Here is a 23,048-nt window from a genome sequence, read left to right on the forward strand (position 1 = left end):
AATTTTTGGTAGCCATTATTATGAACAATAATATTTGGTTTCTCTACCTTTTTTAAAAAAATTGTTCATTCATTTAATCAAATATTTTTAAAATATCTAATATTTGCCAGGATTAGATGATGGGAGTACTACTGAAAAAGATCTTCTTAGTCTCTGTTTCACAGAGCTTATTGAGCCTGTGAACCAGTTAAGCCCACAGACATGGTTGGGTTTCTTTTGCTTTGCATAGTGTTTGTGTAAAAGTAACAACAATAATTTTTGTTGCCAACATTTAACAATCAAATTTCACATACAAATCTGTATTTCTGCCTTTTCCTGAGAAACTGGAAAGACTGCCAACACAGCCTGCATTCCTAAGTGTCAGGAATGGGTTGAAGCTTAATAAGGAGCAGGACTTCAGAGCAGGTGACCAGTGTAGTTACATAAGGCCCTCACTCAGAAGGGCCCTGCGTGTAGGGTTTAATGATCTGCAGTCACCATCTTGAAATGCTAAATAATTTTATCTTTGAATTTGTGTTTTGTAAATGAAGTCTGATAGGAAAACTGGGCATGTGCCAAGGTCTTAAAGCCTGAGTTCATGCATGGTGTCAACTTCTGCTGCTTCCCTACGATGAGTTCTCTTGTTGTCCTGTTCTCAACTGCCTGATTCCCTGGGCCCTAGCAAGTGCCCTTTCCACCCCTACTCAGTGACTACTGCCACTTTCTCCCCCTGGCTGGGCACAGGCATTGGGAGGGTTAGGATCAGACCAGCATTGCCCTGCAACATCTCCAGGCAAGGCATGGGGCAGCTTTCCCTGGCCTGGGCTGGTGGTGCCACTTGTGGGTGACTTTTTGGGGATTGCTCAACTGCTGTGGGTTGGAATGGTGACCCCCATGGGAAGGGAAGATGCCTGGCTTAACTTCCCAACCCCTAGTCGAAACACAGAGTCTCAATTCTGCAGCTACCCAGAGAGGAAACCCAGCACCTTGTGGGCTACTTGTGTACCGGATTGCAGACTGCAGCACCTGGGTGTCTGGGAGAGTCTACACTCATCCCCCAGGATCCTCATGTCTGAGGGAGTGTGACATTAAATAGCAAATAAAAACTCCATTACAGAGGCCACAGAAGAAAATATGTTTTATATTTAATTTTTTCTGCTTTTTGAACAAGGGGCTCCACATTTTCATTTTGCATTATGCTGTCTGAATTATGTAGTTTTCCTTAGTAAGGAGTGATCCCTTTAATAGGGACATTTACTCACTCTCCTGCTTATTACTTGGACCACTTTTTTCATTTCCGTTATCTGCTTGGCCACTTTAGGACTTTGGGGTTTATAACCCTGAGTTACATGTTTCACTAAAAAAGCTAGTGAAGTACAACTGTACTGGAATCTAAGAGACATTTCCTGCATGGATTCTCATTTTCAAAAAGTCCCCAAAAATATCCCCACAGTAAAAAAAAAAAAAAAGAAAGAAACCCCTACTATAAATAATCAGTAAGTTTAATTTCTCATAAAATTTCTCAATGTAGCCTGAAAGTACAATGTCACAGCACTGTTAAGTGACCCAGAATGGCTACATAGTTTGTTTTTTTTTAAGAAATTAAAGGAGCCGTGCAGTGGCACATGCTTGTAATCCCAGCTAGTTGGCCAGCTGAGACACGAGGATCACTGGAGCACAGGAGTTTGAAGCCAGCCTGGGCAACATAGCAAGACGTCCTTCTCACAACAACAAAAAAGAAATTAAAGGGGAGATCATTTTTATTAGTTATCTGAAGGCAATATGGTAATTAGACTTAAGGGCTTGTTTTTATAGAGGACAGGTCATACTAATTTCTAAATGTCTGGTTTACTGAAATTTAGACTGTTGTATAAGTACAGTACCAGATTTATGCAAAAGGGTCTTCTATGCTAAAATTTTACAAGAAGTTGCAAACCAGCAATTAGGTAGCAAAGATTCTATGCTAAAGGAAATGATTATATATGGGGTGGATTCTCAAAATAGTATCTTTTATTCTTTTTTTGAGACAGGTTTCTCTCTGTCACCCAGGCTGGAGTGCAGTGGTGCAATCATGCCTCACTGCAGCCTTGTCCTCCCAGGCTCAAGAAATCCTCTCACTTCTTAGCCTCCCGAGTAGCTGGGGACTACAGGCATGTGCCACTACACCCAGCTAACTTTTGTATTTTTTGTAGAGATGGGGTTTCACCATGTTGCCCAGGCTGGTCTCCAACTCCTGGGCTCAAGTGATGCGCCCACCTTGGGCTCCCTAAGTGCTGGGATTACAGGCATGAGCCAGTGCATCTGGCTGTATCTTTTCTAAATAACATTCATCTACCATTTCAAAGCTTCTTTGATTATTGTTTGGAAAGTGTCTTGAGCTGACCAGGTTTTTGTTCTCAGTACATTGAAGAATGGATTTTTATCTTACGTCCCACGGTTCATAAAAATACTGCGTTCCCATTAGTGTGTGAATCCTGAATTAAGATTTTACCTCTTGATAGGAAACTTTTCACTAATCTCTCTTAGAGTAGATGCTGAGATATCCACAGATACCATTTCTAAGTAAAAACAGGATTCTTTTTTCTTAGTAACTCTGTTCTCAGTGCATCTTCAGTGATTTCCAGAATTGACTTTTTAATTTTGTTAAGCAGTACAAAACCATGCTGAGGCCTATCAGCAACTGCTCAGGCTTATCAGAGACCTTTTTTCCTGAGATGAGGCTGAGGTTTTTATTTCTATTCCCCACTTACATAGTATAATTTAAGTCACCTATGGTGTTATCTTTTTCAGGATGATCATGGCTATAAGCAGTCCAAAGACATGGAAGAGAGGCTTAAAGTTATCCCAAAATTTTGTTTTCCTGATTCAAAGGACTTGATGCCAACCTCAGAACTCAAGAGGTAAATGGGCTAATTTATCTGATTTCTATTCATTAGAACTGCAAAAATAAATCAGAGTATTTGAGAAATGGGTAGAGCCATTAGTGAAGCTATGTGAATACTGTGGCAAGTCAAGGATGTGGTGGGAGGAAAGGAAGAAGCAGAATTAGAACATTTCCTATGTGGGGCTTAAAAAAAAAACATAGAATAATTTCAGTGTCAAAAGGAAAACAAATTTGAGAGTCTCTTCAGTTTGCCAGTTCTACAAAAAAAAAAAGTTCTATTTTACATACAATCAGAAATGCTCCCAAGTGGACAGAAAATGAGAAAAGACTTGGATTTTGAGATTCAACCTAGAAACAGAGATAAAACAGAGCAATGTCTTCATCTTCATCTTCTTTCTTCTTCAAATTAACACAATAATCCACAGCCCAGCTTTTACGTTCCTCTGTGGAACCTGTACAAAGGGAGGCTCCAGTTTGGGAAGTGTAGTATATTAAGAAAGGAAGTATTAAAGAATTTCTTCCAGGTGTCTAGAGGAAATTACTACTTTTAATTAATAAACTATCATAATCTCTGAATTCTGCTTGTAAATATTAATAGATGCCTGCTTTGTTCAAAACTATAATTATTGATGATGCCATTTAGTTTGAAAATCTTGATTCATTGAACATATCACATGGTAATTACCTTCTGGATAATAGCCTCAGCTGTTGCTTAAATAGCTCTGCACTTCAACTTCACGTTGCCTCCAGACTAAGCTACTATCTCTCATAAGCAGTTTGGCCTGATTGACACTCTTATCTCTCAGCCATCACTGTTGATGCTCTTGTGTTGTCAGTTGCACTACTACCTTTATAAACAGCACCTTTCATAGTGGCCTGGCTGCTCTGTGGCTGGCTTTTCCCCACAACGAGTTATATATGTTTATTCTAGAGTATTTGGGAAACACAGAAGAGTAAATAAAAAGCAGAAATTACAGATCACTGGCAGTCTGGTTACTCAAAGGTAATCACTGTAAATATTTTTTCATATTCCCTTCCAATCTTTATTTTTAGCCAAATACAGACATGTATATATTGTTCAAGTTTGGATTTAGGCCAGGTGCAGTGGCTCACACCTGTAATCCTAGCACTTTGGGAGGCTAAGGTGGGAGGATCATTTGAGGCCAGGTTTGAGACCATCCTGGGCAACATAGCAAGTCCCTGTCTCTACAAAAAATACCAAAAGAACTAGCCAGACATGGTGGTGTGCCGTAGTTACTCAGGAGGCTGAGGCAGGAGGATCACTTGAGCCCAGGAGTTCAAGGTTGCAGTGAGCTATGATTGTGCCACAGTACTCCAGTCTGGGCAACAGAGCAAGACCCTGTAAAAAAAATAATAATAATAATAAAAGGAAGGAAGGGAGGGAGGGAGGGAGGAAAGAAGGAAGATAATAAATATGTCTTCAGAAAATTAAGTTCTGTTCAGTGAGACCCAGTCTCTTAAAAAAAAAAAAAATTGGACTTGGCCAGGTGCTGTGGCTCACGCCTGGAATCCCAGGCCAAGGCAGGTGGATCACCTGAGGTCAGGAGTTCGAGACCAGCCTGGCCAACATAGTGAAACCCCGTCTCTACTAAAAATAAAAAATTAGCTGGGTGTGGTGGCACATGCCTGTAGTCCCAGCTACTCAGGAGGTTGAGGCAGGAGAATTGCTTGAACCCAGGATGCGGAGGTTGCAGTGAGCAGAGATCACACCACTGCACTCCAGCCTAGGCGACAGTGAGACTCCGTCTCAGAGAAAAAAAAATGGACTTATTTGATTATTGAGTCTGAGTTTCTTTCTTGGGCATATTTAGGTTTTCATTTTGTAAATTATCAATGCATATCTTTTGCCCATGTTTCTAATGAGGAGTTGAAATTTTTCCTAATAATTTTTACATATTAAGGATATAATTCTTTGCCTATCACTGCTCTATACAGCCTCTCAGAACTAAAGAGAAGAATTTGGAACTGAGAAATGACATATCAAAAGTCTTTGTAGCTTACCTATCTGTTTGACTAAATTGGGCATTCAACAAAAGGAAAATAAGGCCAGGCGCAGTGGCTCATGTCTATAATCCCAGCACTTTGGGAGGCCGAGGCAGAAGGATTATTTGAACCCAGGTGTTTGAGACCAGCCCTGTCAAGATAATGAGACCTTATATCTACACAAAATTAAAAGATTAGTGGGGCATGGTGGCACACATCTGTAGTTCCAGTTACTTGGGAGGCTGAGGTGGGAGGATCACTTGAGCCCCAGGAAGTCAAGGCTGCAGTGAGATCTGTTTGCACCACTGCACTCCAGCCTGGGCAACAGAGTCAGACTGTCTTAAAAAATAAAAATAAAATTTAAATGAAAATAACCCTGATTAATACCTAGAGTGGATGAATAAGAAAACAAAAGGAACCAACATCAACAGCTTATCTCATACCTATTCTCTCACTCCAGTACAAGGCAAGATATTCTTAAGGCCTGGGCATTCCTTAGGAGGAGTGTGACTTGCAATGAATGTAATATTATGCCTCCTCTTAGATCACTTGAAAACTTGGACTCTAGTTTTCAATTGTTTGTTCCATGGAGAATGCCATAAGTAATTGTTTGGATCCTAAACTAACTATTGGCTCTTTTTTCAGTGAAACATTCTCCTTTGTCTTGACTGGTGAAGATGGAAGCCGGTGGTTTGGTTACTGTAAGAAGCTCTTGGTAAGTATCAGATTTGTGTTACAGACAGGGTTGGTCAAGGAACAATTGAGTCAGAGTAGGAACTTCAGAAACACTATCTCTAGATGAGTTTGAGGGATGCTCAATGATCTGTGTATTAAGGAAGCTGTATTAGCTTTAAACAGCAAGAGCAAGGTGGGGGTTAACCATGGAGTGTTCTAGAAGAGAAGGGGTATGGATTTATTTTATTTGTTTATAATAGAGGAAGTAACTGATGACATAGTGGCTGAATCTCAGTCTGGATATATTTGGAATAGAATACAATGAGCTACTTGAAGGAGCTCTGAGTTACTCACCAACCATATTAGGGCTTTTTTCTTGCTTGGGTGGCTTCACTAAACCTAGAATAAAACATGCTATTATTTTTAGCACTTTTCACATCTTTCAGTGTTCACTGAAGATGAGAGTCTTGGTTACTGCTCCGTTCTAAAGAGTAGTAAAAGATATTTAATAGTCCAAATTAGTATTAATAAAAACGTACGCGGCTTGATTTTTTTGTTGTTGTTGTTTTTATCTTTTAGCCAGAAGGCAAAGGAAAGCGACTCCCTGAGGTATACTGCATGGTTAGTCGCCTAGGCTGCTTCAATCTTTTTTCAAAGGTGAGTGGAGAATGAGCTGTATGAAAAATGGTGTCCTTTTTGAGCTCTCAATATTAAGTGGCATAGAGTTTAACATGTTACTTCAGAAAGGTTCCCTATTAGTAAACTAGGAACTACATGCCTGAAGGCTTAAACTTACATGTCTAATCCATTTGCTGTTGCTATATCAGCTTCAGTTTGGTTTGCTAGATCTTTCAGCTTAAGGGAGAGCATAGTCCAAAGCTTATCTTGTCTTGTGTCTTTCTTAGACTAAATTGCAGGATATCATTGTCACTGTCACCTTCTTTGCCCCTCCCTTAGTGAGCCGAAAAGGGGCTTCTCCTTTAAAAATAAGTTGATTTATGTTAGTAACTTTTCTTCAGGGTATAATGATACCTCCCAAGAGATATGATGCTTATTTAACTTTTATTGATTGCAGAAGCTTATCTGTCTTAAATTTTATTTGGGTTATTTTAAAGTTTGTACACCAGGTTTGGCAGTTCTTGTAATAGCATTCTTTTATGTTTTTTAACTTAGTCCATAATAAAATAACACTTTGCGTGTATAGATTCTGGATGAAGTAGAGAAGAGAAGAGAAATGTCTCCAGCCCTTGTTTACCCATTCATGCGAAGTGTCATGGAAGCTCCTTTCCCAGCTCCTGGACGCACCATCACAGTTAAGAGTTACCTCCCTGGGGCTGGAGATGAGGTAAATTAGCTCATTTTGAAAAGATTTGATAGCCACTAAAAAGCAGGACTTACACTAGTAGGCAGTTTCCAGAGCCCAAGGGGATAGATTTCCCTTTTCCATAAACTGTAAAGAATATGTTTTATTTCCATAAAGCACTGGAGAAATATCCAGTTGATCTGTGATGTAGTTCTTCCTAGACCCAGGACCCAGAGATTTTCTACCATACATAGACTGAGTCCCTTTGTAATGACAATTTCATGTGATAAATGAAGACTGTATATACTATTGTCAGAAGGAATAAAGGATCTTGATTTACAGCACAAAAATAAACTGTTGGGTCCTGGCATTAGTATAGGAAGCTTCACAGACCCCGTGTAGCAGACCTTTCTTGAATTTAACTTATATAAGAATAACAGGATCCATAGCGTTGGCACTAGGGATTGTTTTCCAACATTAGCTCACCTGATTCAACTTCTTGCATTTCAGTCCATTGAACTCTGCCGACCACTAGATTCCCGATTGGAACATGTTGATTTTAAATGTCTCTTTAAGTGCCTGAGTGTGTGTCATCTCATCCGGGTCTGTGCCTCTCTCCTTTTGGAGCGTAGGGTAATCTTTGTTGCCAACAGCCTAAGGTAAGAAGTAAGTGAAATATGTTACTTCACACTGGTGTTTTATTTGTTCCAAATTTTAAAATTGGGGCATTTTTTTTTTTTACTATTATACTTTAAGTTCTAGGGTACATGTGCACAACGTGCAGGTTCATTACATATGTATACATGTGCCATGTTGGTGTGCTGCACCCATTAACTTGTCATTTACACTAGGTATTTCTCCTAATGCTAGCCCTCCCCTCATCCCCCTACCCCACAACAGGCCCCGGTGTGTGATGTTCCCTACCCTGTGTCCAAGTGTTCTCATTGTTCAATTCCCACCTATGAGTGAGAACAAAAATTTGGGCATATTTTTAAAATGTAGGATCAGTCTCTCAATTATCTAGTGGTATATAGTGGCATGGATAATTTCAAATGGTAAATCATCAAAAAGCCACTTGCATTAGGCTATACCAATGACTTTTTTGGGTTGTAATAAATTTCCCTTTTAAATGCATTTTGCTTACCCTATTGTCAAAAGTTGGTAATACTTTTCTAAGTACACTAATTTGTTGCATGAGAAATTGTGGAAATGAGCTGGATTAAGATTGAACGTTTTCAGTAAATTAAGTTTAAATTTTAAGTAAAATGTTAAATTAATGACTGTTTGCATAGTTTTTAATCTATGATCACTAAACAACATCGATTTTTAATTCTTTAACATAATAATTGAAATGTCCTCCTTATGTTACTCTATATATGACACCATTTGTTTTCTCCTCTGGCTAGCACCCTGTCAAAATGTGGCCATGCTGTGGTAGCTACACTGTATCCATTCACCTGGCAGCATACCTATATCCCGGTCCTGCCAGCATCTATGATTGACATCGTGTGCTCACCTACTCCATTCCTTATTGGAATCCTGTCTTGCTCCTTACCACAGCTCCAGGACCTACCCATTGAAGAGGTGAGATGGAAAAATGGAACCTAATATTGGAGCATTGAGAAGTAAAAATAAGTGATCTTAAGAGTGGTGGAATTGTTATTAATTTAGTTATTATTATTTTATGCTATTTATAATATTTCTATTAAATTATTATAATATTGCTCTTTATAATATTTCTAGTATTAAGATGGGAAAATTCAATAGTACACATAAATCCAAAGCTGTATCTTATTTACAGTAGTGACCTTGGGCTCATTCTTGTGTTATTCTGAAGCGTACACTACTCTGGATTAACTTTAAAAATTATTTCAAGGCCAGGCATGGTGGCTTATGCCTGTAATCCCAGCACTTTGGGAGGCTGAGGCAGGTGGATCACTTGAAGTCAAGGAGTTTGAAACCAGCCTGGCCAACATGATAAAACCCCATCTCTACTAAAAAGACAAAAATTAGCGAGGCGTGGTGGTACATGCCTGTAATCCCAGCTACTTGGGAGGCTGAGGCAGGAGAATTGCTTGAATCCGGGAGGTGGAGGTTGCAGTGAGCTGCGATCGTGCCACTGCACTCCAACCTGGGCGACAGATGGAGACACTGTCTCAAAACAAAAACCCAAAAAACCTTATTTCAAATATAACACACATATAGATAACTGGTTAAAGCAAAATGTACAGATACATAACCAGCATTAGAATGGAATGGAAATATTATCACAATGGAATCAGTGCCAGCCCCCTAGAAGTCCCCATCATGCCTCTTTCTGTTTCCATCCCCATCCCCCACCAAAGGTATCAATATCTTGACTTTTATGGTATTCATTTACTTGTTTTTTCTTTATAGTTTTACCCCTAGGCGTTCCTCCCTAAGCAATGTAATTCAGCTTTGTCTGGTTTTAAGCTTGATATAGATTCATATGGTATATATATTTTTGCCTGGCTTCCTTTTCTCAACATTATATCTGTAAGATTCATCTATGTTGATGAGGTCATCAATAGTCTGATCATTCTAATGGTATATAGGATTCCATTGTGTGAATGTACCACAATTTTCTTATCCATTCTACAGTTGAACATTTGAGTTGTTTCCAGTTTGAGGTTGTTATGAATAATGTTGCTATAAATATACATGAACCTCAGTGCATACACACATGCAGTTCACTGGGTATATACTTGGAAATTGAATTGCTGAGTCATAGGGTAAACATATCTCCAACTTTAATAAATAAAGTTAAATTGTTTTCCAAAGTAGTTGTGCCAATTTAAATTCCCTTCAACAGTGTATGAGAGTTCCTGCTGCTCCATGTCTTCAACATCACTTTTTATCATCAGTTGTATAATTTAGCCTATCTGGTGGATGCATAGTGTTATTCATATTGTGGTTTAGTTTGCATTCCTTGATTCCTGTTGAGGTTGAGCATCCTTCTATTTATTGGTCTCTTGAATATCATCTTTTATAAAAATCTTTGTCTCTTTCCACTACATTGTTTACTCTCTTACTGTTTTGTTTTGTTTTTGAGATGGAGTCTCAATCTGTTGCCCAGGCTGGAGTGCAGTGGTGTGATCTCAGCTCACTGCTACTTCTGCCTCCCAGGTTCAAGCAATTATCGTGCCTCAGCCTCCCAAGTAGCTGGGACTACAGGTGCATGCCACCATGCCCAGCTAACTTTTTGTGTTTTTAGTAGAGACGGGGTTTCACCATGTTGGCCAGGCTGGTCTCAAACTACTGACCTCAAGTGATCTGCCTTCTTCGGCCTCCCAAAGTGCTGGGATTACAGGTGTGAGACACCACACCCAGCCCCTACTCTTTTATTGTTTAAGATGTCTTTTTTCTTTTCTTTTCTTTTTGAGATGAAGTCTCACTCTTGTCTGCCAGGCTGGAGTGCAGTGGTATGATCTCGGCTCACTGCAACCTCCGCCTCCCGGATTCAAGCGATTCTCCTGTCTCAGCCTCCCAGGTAGCTGGGATTACAGGTGCCTGCCACCACGCCCGGCTAATTTTTGTCTTTTTAGTAGAGACGAGGTTTCACCATGTTGGCCAGGCTAGTCTTGAACTCCTGATCCCAGGTAATCCGCCCGCCTTAGCCTCCCAAAGTGCTGGGATTACAGGCATGAGCCACTGCACCTGGCGTTAAGATGTCTTTTTATATTCTGGGTACTGGCCCCTTTGTCTGTGGCTTGTCTTTTCATTTTCAAAAATGATGTTTTTTAATGCACAGAAATTCTTAATTTTAATGTGGTTAAAATTATCAATCTTTTTCGTTATAGATGGTGTTTTTAGTGAGCTGCTTAAGTTACTTTATATTAACTTCATGAAAACATCCTCCTATATTATCTCTTGGGCCTTTCATTATTTTGCCTTTAACTTTGGATTATGAATCCTCCTGGAACTTGATTTTTGTGTGTATAATGTGAAGTAGAGGTTGTTTCATTTGTTTTTATATGGATAACTATCTGTGTCGATACCACTTACTGAAAAGATGTTCCCCGTTACTCCACTACCTTCTTGTTCTTTTAAAAAATGAAAAATAAAAAAACTTTTTATTTTGGAAACTTTAAACATATGTAAAAGTAAACAGAAGAGTGAAATGAATCCTTGTGTACCAGTCACCCCACTTCAGTACTTATCAAGTCATGGCCAGTCTTTACCCTTACCCATTCCTCTTTCCCATAATATTTTGAAGGATATCCTGACACAATTTCATCTCTAAATATTACAATGTGAATCTCTATAACATAAGGGCATATTTAAACATAACCTCAATACCATTATCACACCTAAAATATACAACAATTCCTTGATATCAGCAAAATCCAGTGTTTAAATCTCTGGTTGTCTCATAAACTTTTAATAATTTGTTTAAATCAGGTTCCAAACGAAGTCCACACATTGTACTTATTTATTTATTCATTTATTTATTTATTTAGAGACAGGGTCTCACTCTGTCACCCAGGCTGGAGTGCATTGGCGCAATCACAGTCACTGCAGCCTTGACCTCCCAGACTCAAATGATCCTCTCAGATCAGCCTCCTGAGTAGCTGGGAGTACAGGTGTGTACTACATGCCCAGCTAAATGTGTAGAGACAGGGTCTCACTGTGTTGCCAGGGCTGGTCTCCAACTCCTGGGCTGAAGAGAGATCCTCCTGCCTCGGCTTTCCAAAGTGCTGGGATTACAGGTGTGAGCCACCATGCCTGGCCCCACACACTGTATTTAGTTGACATATTTTTAGTCTCTTTTAATCTATAGGTATGCATGTCATCATTCTTTTACTTGCAATTTATTTTTTGTTGTGTTGATTGGCTAACTTTTAAATGAGCAAAAATTTTGAGTAAATTTTGTTTAAAACTATTCTCATTGCCTGTATTTGTCTGTGAATGTCTCTGGTTGAACTTGCCTGGCTCCTTTATTTCATAGGTGCTGATAGTTGATCTCTGTGCAGACAAGTTCTTACAAGAGGTAAGTGCCAAAGGAGGTAATTACTTATGTTTTAGGATAAATGTCTACTGTAGATAATTGGACAGACAATATGTGAAAATACTTACAGAATACGACTCAGGCAAAACTTTTAGCTCCTACACATACTTGAATTGACACCATGGCCAATCATGCAAGATTGACCTGAAAAATTTGGCTTCAGTTTATAGCTGCCTATCCCAAACGAGGAAGGAGGAAACATAAATGTCTCATTCTCAAAAGAGGTAAAACCACCCTTCAACTCCAGGTGGGTCGACACATAAGCCTCTAATTTAATTACATTTTAAAAGCATTTATTAAGGACTGATTATTTCTTTTTTTTTTTTTTTTTTTTTTGAGATGGAGTCTCGCTCTGTCGCCCAGGCTGGAGTGCAGTGGCGCAATCTCGGCTCACTGCAAGCTCCGCCTCCCAGGTTCACGCCATTCTCCTGCCTCAGCCTCCCGAGTAGCTGGGACTACAGGTGCCTGCCACCACCCCCAGCTAATTTTTTGTATTTTTAGTAGAGATGGGGTTTCACTGTTAGCCAGGATGGTCTCGATCTCCTAACCTCGTGATCTGCCTGCCTCTGCCTCCCAAAGTGCTGGGATTACAGGCGTGAGCCACCATGCCCAGCCAAGCACTGATTATTTCTAGATATTCTGTTAGAATGTAAAAATGAGTAAGACACAGTTTGAACCCTCAGGTCTTACAGTCTAATGGGGAGAAACAGATATACATAAAGTTTTAGAAATTGTATAATAGAAATTTGTACAAGGTACAGTAGGAGCAAAAATGAAGTGACCATTTATTCTGAATATTGAAGTGGAAAGGAAGAGTTCATAAAGCCTCCTCAGAGCAGCCCTCCAGATATAACCTGTATGTAGGAGTGTGAGCTCTGAAACACAGGGTGAAAAGAAGAGTGTATCCCAGGACATTTTCAGAATCAATTAGCTCATCATGTTTGAAGCACAATTTATTTGTGGATGATCTTCATAATATAACAGAAGACTTGAGAGAGATCTGGTGGAAAAGTGCCAGAAAATTTTACAAAGTATATATTTTTTTAATATAGTTAAAATATACACCATAAACATGAAAGATTCTTCAGGTAGGGAAGGAGACTTCAGACTGACTCTTTAGCCAAAATATATACAGTCACTTGTGGAATTTTGGAGAAATAACTAGAGCATATTTGAGACTTAATCCCTCAAATCTCATACAAAGAAAAATCTCCACTTTTTTTTCATCTTAAGGTATCTGATGAGGATGAAATTCTACCACCAAAACTTCAAGCTGCCCTGATGCAGATTTTGGAAGAACGAAATGAAATCTTGACTCAGGAGCAGAATTTTTCACAAGGTATGAGACAAGTGAGCCAAGGACTTAAGGTTAAGGTAGTAAATATTTACTGAATGCCCAGCACCATGTTACAGGATATACCAAAGTAGCATTATATTGCCTGTGCCTTGAAAATCGTATAATCAGCTTCCTTGCTTATCCTCAATATGCCAGGTCCTCTTCTATTTCAGGACCTTTGCACTTGCTCAGTTACATTTATAGAATGCTATTCCTGCAGATATCTACATGACTCCTTCCCTTTCTTCCTGTAGGTCCATGCTCACGTCATCTTCTCACTGAGGCCCTTCCTGACTGTCCTATTTTAAATTGTACCGATTCCCCTAGTGCTCCTTATCCTCTTCCCCTTGCTTTAATTTTCTTCAAGGCTCTTAGCACTATCTCATATGCTACAGCATAAGTTCCGTGGGAACAGTGGCTTTATTTTGTTCTCTATCTCCAGTACTTTAAACAGTATTCAGTAAATAGGTACTCAATAAATACTTGTTAAATAAATGGGCAAATAATATTTATTGGGTGCTTATACTGTATCAGGCATTATGCTAAGCACTTGACATACATTTTGTTTTATCTTTATGAAGCAGGTATCATTATTTAATCCTCATTTTACAGATGAGAAAACTAAGGCTATGTACTGACAGGGAACATTAGGGAAGGAGCAGGGTTTTTTGTGTTTGTTTGTTTTGGGTTTTTTCTTTTTCTGTTTTTTGTTTCTTGCTCTGTCACCCAGGCTGGAGTGCAGTGATGCAATTGTAGCTGACTGCAGCCTCAACCTCCTGGGCTCAAGCAATCCTCCTGCCTCAACTGGGACTACAGGCATGCACCACCACACCTAGCTAATCTTTTTATTTTTTGTAGAGACAGGGTCTCACCACGTTGCCTAGGTTGATTTCAAACTCCTGGTCTCAAGCAATCCTTCCGCCTTAGCCTCACAAAGCACTGGGATTACAGTTGTGAGCCACCACACCTGGCCTAGAAGGAGCAGATTTAGAGGAGTAATAAAAAGTTTAGTTTTGGATGTTACAGTTTGAGATACCTATTAGAAGTTTAATACTTAAGCAGACATCCAACTGGAAATGTTTTAGAAGAAAGATTTGGGCTAAAAGCAAACATTTAGAAATTGCCGTTTTAAAGCTGTGGGACCAGATAAGATGATCGCATAGAGTGAGTATTGTTAGAAACTAACAAAGGTTTAAGGATTGAGCCCTGTGTTGGTTGTAAATGGCGTGGTTAGATTTCCAACACTTGGAGATTGGAAGGAGGAGAACTATCCAGCAACAGAGGAGCAGCCAGCAAAGAAGGAGAAAAACCAGGAAAGTATGTGTGTAAACTGCCAGGAGTGTGGGCAGGTACAGTGGCTCACACCTGTAATCCCAGCACTTTGGGAGGCCAAGGCAGGAGGATTGCTTGAACCTAGGAATTCCAAACTAGCCTGGGCAACATAATGAGACCTCATCTCTACAAAAAGTGAAAAGAAAAATAAAAAACAAACAGGAGTGTGACATTGCAGAAGTTCTGAGCAAAGAGAATACTTCATGAAAAGAAGAGTAATCAATTATGCCTACAGCTGCAAAGAGACCAAGTATGGTGAGGACTAAGATTTGACCAGTGGATTTGACAATATGAAGACCTTGATAACAGCAGATTCAGTGGAATGAGGGGAAGAAAGTGAGATGGGAGAGGGTTCAAGAGAGAATTAGAACTCCATTCAGCCAGTTGATTGTAAAATGTATTATTTATTATTTTTATTTTTATTTTCGAGACAGGATCTCACTTTGTCACCCAGGTTGGAGTGCAGTGGTGCGATCATAGCTCACTGCAGCTTTGACCTCCTGAGCACAAGCAATCCTCCCACCTCAGCCAGCCATGTAGCTGGGCCTACAGGCGTGCACCATCACACCTGGCTAGTTTTTTTGTATTTTTTATAGAGACGGGGTTTCACGATGTTGCCCAGGCTGATCTTGAACTCCTGGGCTCAAGCAATTCACCCACCTCAGCCTCCCAAAGCCGTGGGATTACATGGGTGAGCCATTGCGCCCAACCATACAATTTAATTGGATGTACAAAGGGCCAAGAATGGCCAAGGCACTCAAAAAAGAACAAGATTGGAAGGCTTGCACTACTAGACATCAAAAATTATTATAAAGATAGTAATTAAGATAGTTTGGTTTTGGTGCAGAAATAGAGCAATAGAAAGAATACAGAGTGCATATGCATAAGGAAACCTGATTTGTGTCAGTGCCAGCGTTGCGTATCAGTGGAAAAAGGATGGACCATTTAATAAATGATACTAGGGCCGGGCACGGTGGCTCACACCTATAATCCCAGCACTTTGGGAGGCGGAGGTGGGCAGATCACTTGAGGTCAGCAGTTTGAGACCAGCCTGGCCAACATGGTGAAACCCCGTCTCTACTAAAAATACAAAAATTAGGTGGGTTTGGTGGTGCGCGCCTGTAATACCAGCTACTCAGTATGCTGAGGCAGGAGAATTGCTTGAACCCAGGAGGTGGAGGTTGCAGTGAGCCAAGATTGTGCCACTGCACTCCTGCCTGGGTGAGAGAGTAAGACCATGTCTAAAATAGTAATAATAATAAATGATACTAGGACAATTGGTCTTCTATATGAAAAAAATGAATATGGATCTACACCTCACACTATACAGAACATTAATTCCAGTGAATTTAAAGACTTAAATGTTAAAAGCAAAGCTTTTGAAAATATTTTTAAAAGAATAGAAGAAAATATTTTATGTCAATAAAAACAGTGGTGGGGTTCTTAAAAATATGGCACAAAGAGCAGAGACCATAAAGGAAAAGATAGGTTAATTTGACTATGTTAAATCTTTACATTTTCTTTTCGTCAAGGGAAACCATGGAAAAGAGATTTGAAAAACTAGTTACAGACTAGGTGAAGACATCTTGAATATATATAACTATCAAATGAATAGTGTCTAGAATTTATTTTTTTAAAAAACACCTGCAAATCAGTAAGAAAAAGATAATCCAATAGAAAAATGAGGAAAAGATAGGAACAAACATTCAAAGAAGAAGAAACATGATAAGCCCATAAATAATTGAAGAGACATGCAACCTCACTACATCATTTACATTCAGGGAAGTGTAAATGTAAGCCACAATGCAATACCATTTTTTATACCCACCATATTCACAAAAACTAAAAAATCTGTCCAGGCACTGTGGTTCATACCTATAATCCTAGCACTTTGGGAGGTCAAGGTGGGAGAATCACTTGAGCCCAGGAGGTCAAGACCAGCCTGTGTAACACAGCAAGACCCGGTTTCTACAAACAAAATTAAAACATTAGCCAGGAGTTTTGATGTGTGCCTATAGTCCCAGCTATTCAGGAGGCTTGGGTGGAAGGATCACTTGAGCCTGGGAATTTGAGGCTGCAGTGAGCTGTGATGGTGCCACTGCACTGTAGCCTGGGCAATAGAGCAAGACCCTGTCTCAAAAAAAAAAATTAAGTCTGACAATATCAAGTGTTGGTAAGAATGTGTCAAGCAGTTCAACCACTTTGAAGCTGGCATTATCTAGTAAAATTAAAGGTGTACATATCCTACAACCCAACAGTGTAGTTTGTAAATACATATCCTAGTGAATCTCTTGCACATGATCACCAGGAAACAAGTTCAATAATTTTTATAGTGATATTTTTATGTGATAGCCAAAACCAAAAACAGTGTGAATATCCATTTTCAGGAGAATAAAGCCTTAAGAATGATTTTTTTTTTTTTTGAGATAAGGTTTCATTCTGTCAACCAGGCTGGAGTGCAAGTGGTGTGATCATGGCCCACTGCAGCCTTGATCCCCCATGCTCAAGCAATCCTCCTTCCTCAGCCTCCTGAGTAGCTGGGACTACACTTCCGTGCCACCATGCTCAGCCAATTCTTTAATTTTTTGTAGAGATGGAGTCTTTGTTGCCCAGCCTTGTCCTAAGCTCCTGGGCTCAGGTGAGCTGCCTGCTTCAGTCTCCTGAAGTGTTAGGATTACAGGCATGAGCCATTTTAGCTGCACCCAGCTAAAAATGAATCTTAAAAACATATATTGAATAAAACAGTAAGTTGCAGAAGAATACAATATTTTGTGTACCGTTCAAAGACATACAAAAACCTACTAATATGCTGTTGGGGTTTTATATGTGTATAGTGAAACTATAATGCAGAGCCAGGGAATAATAAATACAAAATTCCATGGTCACTCTGTTGGAAAGTAGAAGAATGCCATTAGAGAGAGTCGCAAAGGAAACTTCAAAGATATTAGTAATGTTCTGTTTCTAAGCTTTGTTTGTGGTAGAGAATTTATTCATTTCACCTGTGATCTTATAAAATACTCATACATATCAAAGAATATGTAAAGTATATACATTAAAAAGGAAAGAATAAAGAAATTATAGAAAAACATAATTTTTAAAAGAAAGAAATTAAGATGTAACAGTGAGGCAAAAGTGTTGAAGATAAATGCAGTGTTGGGGCTGGGTGTGGTGGCTCATACCTATGATCTCAAGCACTTTGGGAGGTCAAGGCAGGATAAGTTCAATACCAGCCTGAGCAACATAGCAAGACTCCATCTCTACAAAAATAATTAATTAAAAAAAAGAAAAAAGATAAATGCAGTGATGAACATGGATTCTCAGCTGCAGAAGGAAAGAGATGAGAAGGAAGGGTGTTGGACAAAATATAACAAAAACCTAGATTAGAGTCAAAATGTAATTCAGAAAGAGACCTTGGAAATCACCTGGTCATCCCTGCTAGCTGCATAGATATGGACAGGCCAACTGAGAAAAGTGAGCCAGCCACTATTATGCAACTGTTTTATGGTAGAACTCTGACTAAACTTAGGTTCCTAATTCCCATCCTGGGTGGATCTCTGGGAAAAGAGCAAGAGACGGTATGAAGGGGGGGAAAAAGACTATTTGGATATGGAAGAAAAAGAGGGAGTGTAAGTTGAATCTGAACTTTGAGCCTGGGACCTGGAGGGCAATATAATGTAGTATATTATAGGGATTAAAAGTCACCTGACTTGTGAGTCCGGCATCTTCACTTACTAGATGGGATGACTCTGGAGAATTTATTTAATCATTTGGCATCTCAGTTTCCTCTGTAAAAGAAAAATAAAAATAATAGATTATTATGTTTGTAGAAGCACTTAATACAGTACAACATATCTTTAGCACTCAAATCACTGTTTTTATGGAATAATTATAGTGCAGTATGAAATGGCAATGTCAGCCAGGCATCGTGGCTCATATCTGTAATCCCAGCACTTTGGAATGCCGAGGTGGGAGAATTGCTTGAGCCCAGGAGTTTGAGACCAGCACCTGGGCAACATAGCAAGACCCTGTCTGTATTTTGGAAAAAGAAAATCTTTATTTAAAAAAATGGGAATATTGAGAGGGAAACTGATTTGGTGGGGAAATACAATGGATTTGGCTTTAGATATGTATTGTTTGTTTAATTGATTCATAGTCCAAGTTCCAAAAAGAACCTGATACAGTGACCTTTAGACAGATGGGACTTATGTGCTAATGGGACAGCCAAATAATAACCACTCGTAGGTAGCCTGAAAATGTAGAAGGTGAGATAACAGGGCTGGAAAACTAAGGTTTAGAATTACAGTATTATCATAGCCAGCTCTATCTCTGTGCCAGTTAGCCCTTTACGGAAGGGAATGTTGAAGAGGAATGTCTGAGCACCATGCTCAGGAAGAGAAAGAAAGGACAAGAGAAAAATAACTGCTTTGTCATCAAGTCAGGAAAGGAACCAGGAAATCAGAAGAGCATAGAGTTGTGGAGGACAAGAGAAATGAGGAGGTAGTCAGCACAAATGCAGCATGGAGCTTAAAGGAGATAAAAATAGAAGAACAGATTAAATCTGGCTGGCTCTCACCAGTGGCCTTTGAAAGAGCAGTTACAGTGAAATCAACAGATGTGCAAGCCAGGTTGCAAGATGTAGAAGGAGTATGTATGGGAAGAAAATGAAGGGAAGGGTAGAAGCAATTAGCCTTTTCTAGGTCGTGGAGAAAGAAAGTGAAGAATGAACACTCCTAGATTTATTCTCAGTCCTTTAATCTATAACTTCTTAGGCACAACTTCCATAACCAGAGCCAGTGTTTCCAGATACAGATAACTGAGGAGATTTTTTCTTTTTTTTTCTTTTCATGTTGCAGCAGATGTGACACTCAACTCTCTGGTGTCCGAAGCATTTGTCAGGTTTTTTGTGGAGGTGGTAGGACATTATTCTTTGAACATGACTGTCACTGAGCGTGGGGAGCGTGTTTTCCAAAGGGAACCATTCCGTAAGTCCCACACCTCCCGAAGTGTACGCCACTTCCTGGATCTCTTCATGGAGACTCAGATGTTTGCAGGATTCATCCAGGACCGAGAGCTTCGGAAAAGTGGAGTTAAAGGTCGGTTTCATTATAAAGTTCTCCCTCTCTATTTAGTGAATACCTTGAAAGATTTTACTATCTTATGAATAAAAAGTATTGTAAAGTGACAAGAGCTAAAAATCCGAGTTGTTTATTATGAGAATTGTTTATTTTGTAATATTGTTTTAGCCCTGGAAATAATACACTGGTTATGAGCACAGAGTTTTATGTAATTCCCAGTCCGGAGTGTTATACAGTTTCACCAACATGAGTTTTTCCTTGTAGGTTTGTTTGAGGTCCGGGCCATCCAGTATTTGGAAACAATTCCTGAGTCGGAGCCCAGTGGGATGAATAGAATTTTGCGGAGTCTTGGTGAGTTGCTGTGCTTTCCTGTTAGATAAATGTGGCTGAAGACCAGGTGTGGTGGCTCATGCCTGTAATTCCAGCACTTTGTGAGGTCAAGTAAGGAGGTTTGCTTGAGGCCAGGAGTTTGAGACCAGCGTGGGCAACATAGTGAGACCCCATCTCTACACAAAATTTTAAAATTAGCTGGGCATGGCTGGGCATGGTGGCTTACGCCTGTAATCCCAGCACTTTGGGAGGCTGAGGCAGGTTGATCACCTGAGGTTAGGAGTTTGAGACTAGCTAGCCTGTCCAACATGGTGAAACCCCATCTCTGCTAAAAATACAAAAATTAGCCTGGTTTAGTGGCAGGCACCTGTAATCCCAGCTACTTGGGAGGCTGAGGCAGGAGAATTGCTTGAACCCAGGAGACGGAGGTTACAGTGAGCAGAGATCACACCATTGCACTCCAGCCTGGGCAACAAAAGCAAAACTCTGTCTCAAAGAAAAAAAAAAAAATTTGCTAGACATGCTGGCACATGCCTGTAGTTCTAGCTACGTAGGAGGCTGAGAGGCCTGAGGGGGATCGCTGGAGCCCGGGAGTTTGAGGCCTCAGTAAGATGATCTTGCCACAGATGACAGAGTGAGATTCTTGTCTCTAAAAAATAAATAAATAAAAATTAAAAAAATAAAAAATAAACGTGGCTGAAAAAGCTTTGCGGTAAGTGGGCTTCATCACAAAAGCTTTATAATCAGATCAGCAATATAGCCTTGAACAGGCTGACCATAAACCATGATGCTAGTTTCAAAGTGTTTTGGAGAAAAAGCAGCATTTTTCTCAAAATTTGGGATCCCTCATCAGAGTGGTCTGTGGGGCCATTTCCCAGAGATGAACCTCCCTGATATAAGTTTATTTATTTCATGATATGTTTGCATATCATGATTATTAATCTTTTCTAGGACACATTCCTAGGATAATCTTATAAAAACTGTGGTCCTTTTCCCCAGAAAAATGTATTTACAGCATATAAATAAATTTTGCATATAATTTTAGGCTGCTCATGTACCGCATGAAGTCTATCTTTGGTACTCCAGATTAAAAACACCTGGTTTAGAGTGACTTCTGAGGCAAAAGAGGATTTCTTACAAGTCTCTAATTTTCTACTTCATACAGAAACACATTTATGATTTTTCAATAATAGTTAATTATCTAGTATGATATAAAAGAACAGGGATGTGGCTAGCCTAAAATAATGAATAACCCATATTCTATGATATTTATATTTTGTCTTTGAAATATATGCCCCCTAATTAGCTGACAGACGATAGACAAATTAGGCCTTAGGCTGTTATTTCATCTTTTTACAATCAGGTTAGATTAGATCAGTGGTTCCCAGCTCTGACTACATTTTATAATCTCCAGAGAACTTTAAAAAAATTTTCCCCTGGGCTCCAAGAAATCTCTGGGGAGAAGCCAGGTGATTTTAACCTATAGTCAAAATTGAAAACCACTGGATTACATGATGTCTGAGTTCTTTTCTGCCTCTACAATTAATTAGACATATGGGGTTTGGGGTTCGTTTTTGTTTTGGTTTTGGTGGTTAAACACATCAACTGAGTTTGAGATGTCAGCTTAACTCTTGGGCTGTTCTGAATGACTGACCTGTTAATCCCTTACCTCAAATAATGTACAATAAATAAAAATGAATTGAGCATTCACTGTACTTTTCTTTCCCTTTAGGAAGTAAAATGAAATTTCTGCAGAAGAAATGAAATCTCTGATTGTCTCCATCCTGAATATACAACAGAAAGTGCCAAAGAAAATATTTTTCCAAGGGTCAGGTTCCCATGAAGTATTCTAAAAAATTCTTGAAATTTTAAAAGGTTAAAGAGCGAGTCAGGCTGTCAGACGAGGATTCTCCTGTTGCTGCTGTAGTAATCACTGGAGAATTGTTGGGAATGGTCTGGAACCAATGCCATCTTTACTCTGTCTCCATTTTTTTTTTTTATAGCAGCCTTTTCTGTGTGATTCTTGGGCTCATTCTCTGTTTTGTGCTTTGTCTGTGAAAGTAGTTGTCTTTCACAAGGAAAAGCCTTGTTGTTGTTACATTTAAAAAATAGCTCAAAGATGAGAATAATGAGAGAAATGCTGAGTTTAAGGTAGTAGAGAGACACAATAGAAATGGAGAACACTAGCCTTATACACATAATTCTCATCACTGAACTATCATGGCAGCTTTAAACCCATGGGCTGTTTGACCTGGGCTAAGGAATAGACTCATCACGTATCTCCATTGTTTTGCCTTATATTATATCTAGGGGAATCTCACTTAGGAGGAAACCCTACTTGCAATATTACAAGGTACTGTTATTAAGTACCTTATAAAATTAGACATCTTGCAACTCCGCCTCCAAATTATGTGGCATTTGAGTAGCTTGCTTGTCCCTCACATGTCAACATTAAACTTTGTGGAGGCTGGATGCAGTGGCTCACACCTGTAATCTCCACCACTTTGGGAGGCTAAGGCAGGAGTTTGAGGGTAGGAGTTTGAGACTAGCCTGGGCAACATAGCAAGATCCCATCTCTACAAAAACATTTTAAAAATAAGTAAATAAATTTAAACTTTGTGAAATTATAGCTGATATGAAAATGTCCTTTCAAGGGCATGGGAGCCACCTTTATTTTTTAGTGTCCACCATGTGCCATGCACTGTGGTATATGTATGCATATCATCTCAACCAATCCTTAAATCAACCTTATGAGATAGATATTTGCATTTCCATTTTACTAATAAAGAAACTGAGGCTGGGTGCTGTGGCTCACGTCTGTAATCCCAGCACTATGGGAGGCCAAGGTGAGTGGATCATTTGAGGTCAGGAGTTCGAGACCAGCCTGGCAACATGGTGAAACTCTGTCTCTACTAAAAATACACACAAAAAATTAGCTGGGCATGGTAGCAGGTGCCTGTAATCCTGGTTGCTCGGGAGGCTGAGCCACGAGAATCGCTTGAGCCCAGGAGGCGGAGGTTGCAGTGAGCTGAGATCGTGCCACTGCATTCCAGCCAGGGTGACAGAGTGAGAATCCATCTCAAAAAAAAGAAAAAAACAAA

At 39.5% G+C, this 23,048-nt stretch overlaps 1 protein-coding gene across 5 annotated transcripts in view; it reads left to right on the top strand.

Moving 5' to 3' along the window:
• The window catches only part of DENND2C (DENN domain containing 2C), an 86,507-nt gene extending 63,459 nt beyond the window's left edge, over positions 1 to 23,048 (top strand). For 4 of the 5 annotated variants that reach the window (XM_058439432.1, XM_032154914.2, XM_058439433.1 and 1 more), the window contains 11 exons: positions 2,770 to 2,879; positions 5,513 to 5,582; positions 6,122 to 6,199; positions 6,747 to 6,887; positions 7,356 to 7,504; positions 8,252 to 8,429; positions 11,815 to 11,856; positions 13,108 to 13,213; positions 19,399 to 19,635; positions 19,882 to 19,968; positions 21,680 to 23,048. In XM_058439432.1, coding sequence (XP_058295415.1) covers positions 2,770 to 2,879; positions 5,513 to 5,582; positions 6,122 to 6,199; positions 6,747 to 6,887; positions 7,356 to 7,504; positions 8,252 to 8,429; positions 11,815 to 11,856; positions 13,108 to 13,213; positions 19,399 to 19,635; positions 19,882 to 19,968; positions 21,680 to 21,711 — 1,230 coding nt within the window. In that variant the 3' untranslated portion in view covers positions 21,712 to 23,048. The remainder of the gene's footprint in view (positions 1 to 2,769; positions 2,880 to 5,512; positions 5,583 to 6,121; positions 6,200 to 6,746; positions 6,888 to 7,355; positions 7,505 to 8,251; positions 8,430 to 11,814; positions 11,857 to 13,107; positions 13,214 to 19,398; positions 19,636 to 19,881; positions 19,969 to 21,679) is intronic. The other variant, XM_058439434.1, reaches the window with a different exon arrangement.

The sequence above is a fragment of the Hylobates moloch genome, unplaced genomic scaffold (genome assembly GCF_009828535.3).
Source record: "Hylobates moloch isolate HMO894 unplaced genomic scaffold, HMol_V3 SCAFFOLD_5, whole genome shotgun sequence".
Lineage (NCBI taxonomy): Eukaryota > Metazoa > Chordata > Mammalia > Primates > Hylobatidae > Hylobates > Hylobates moloch.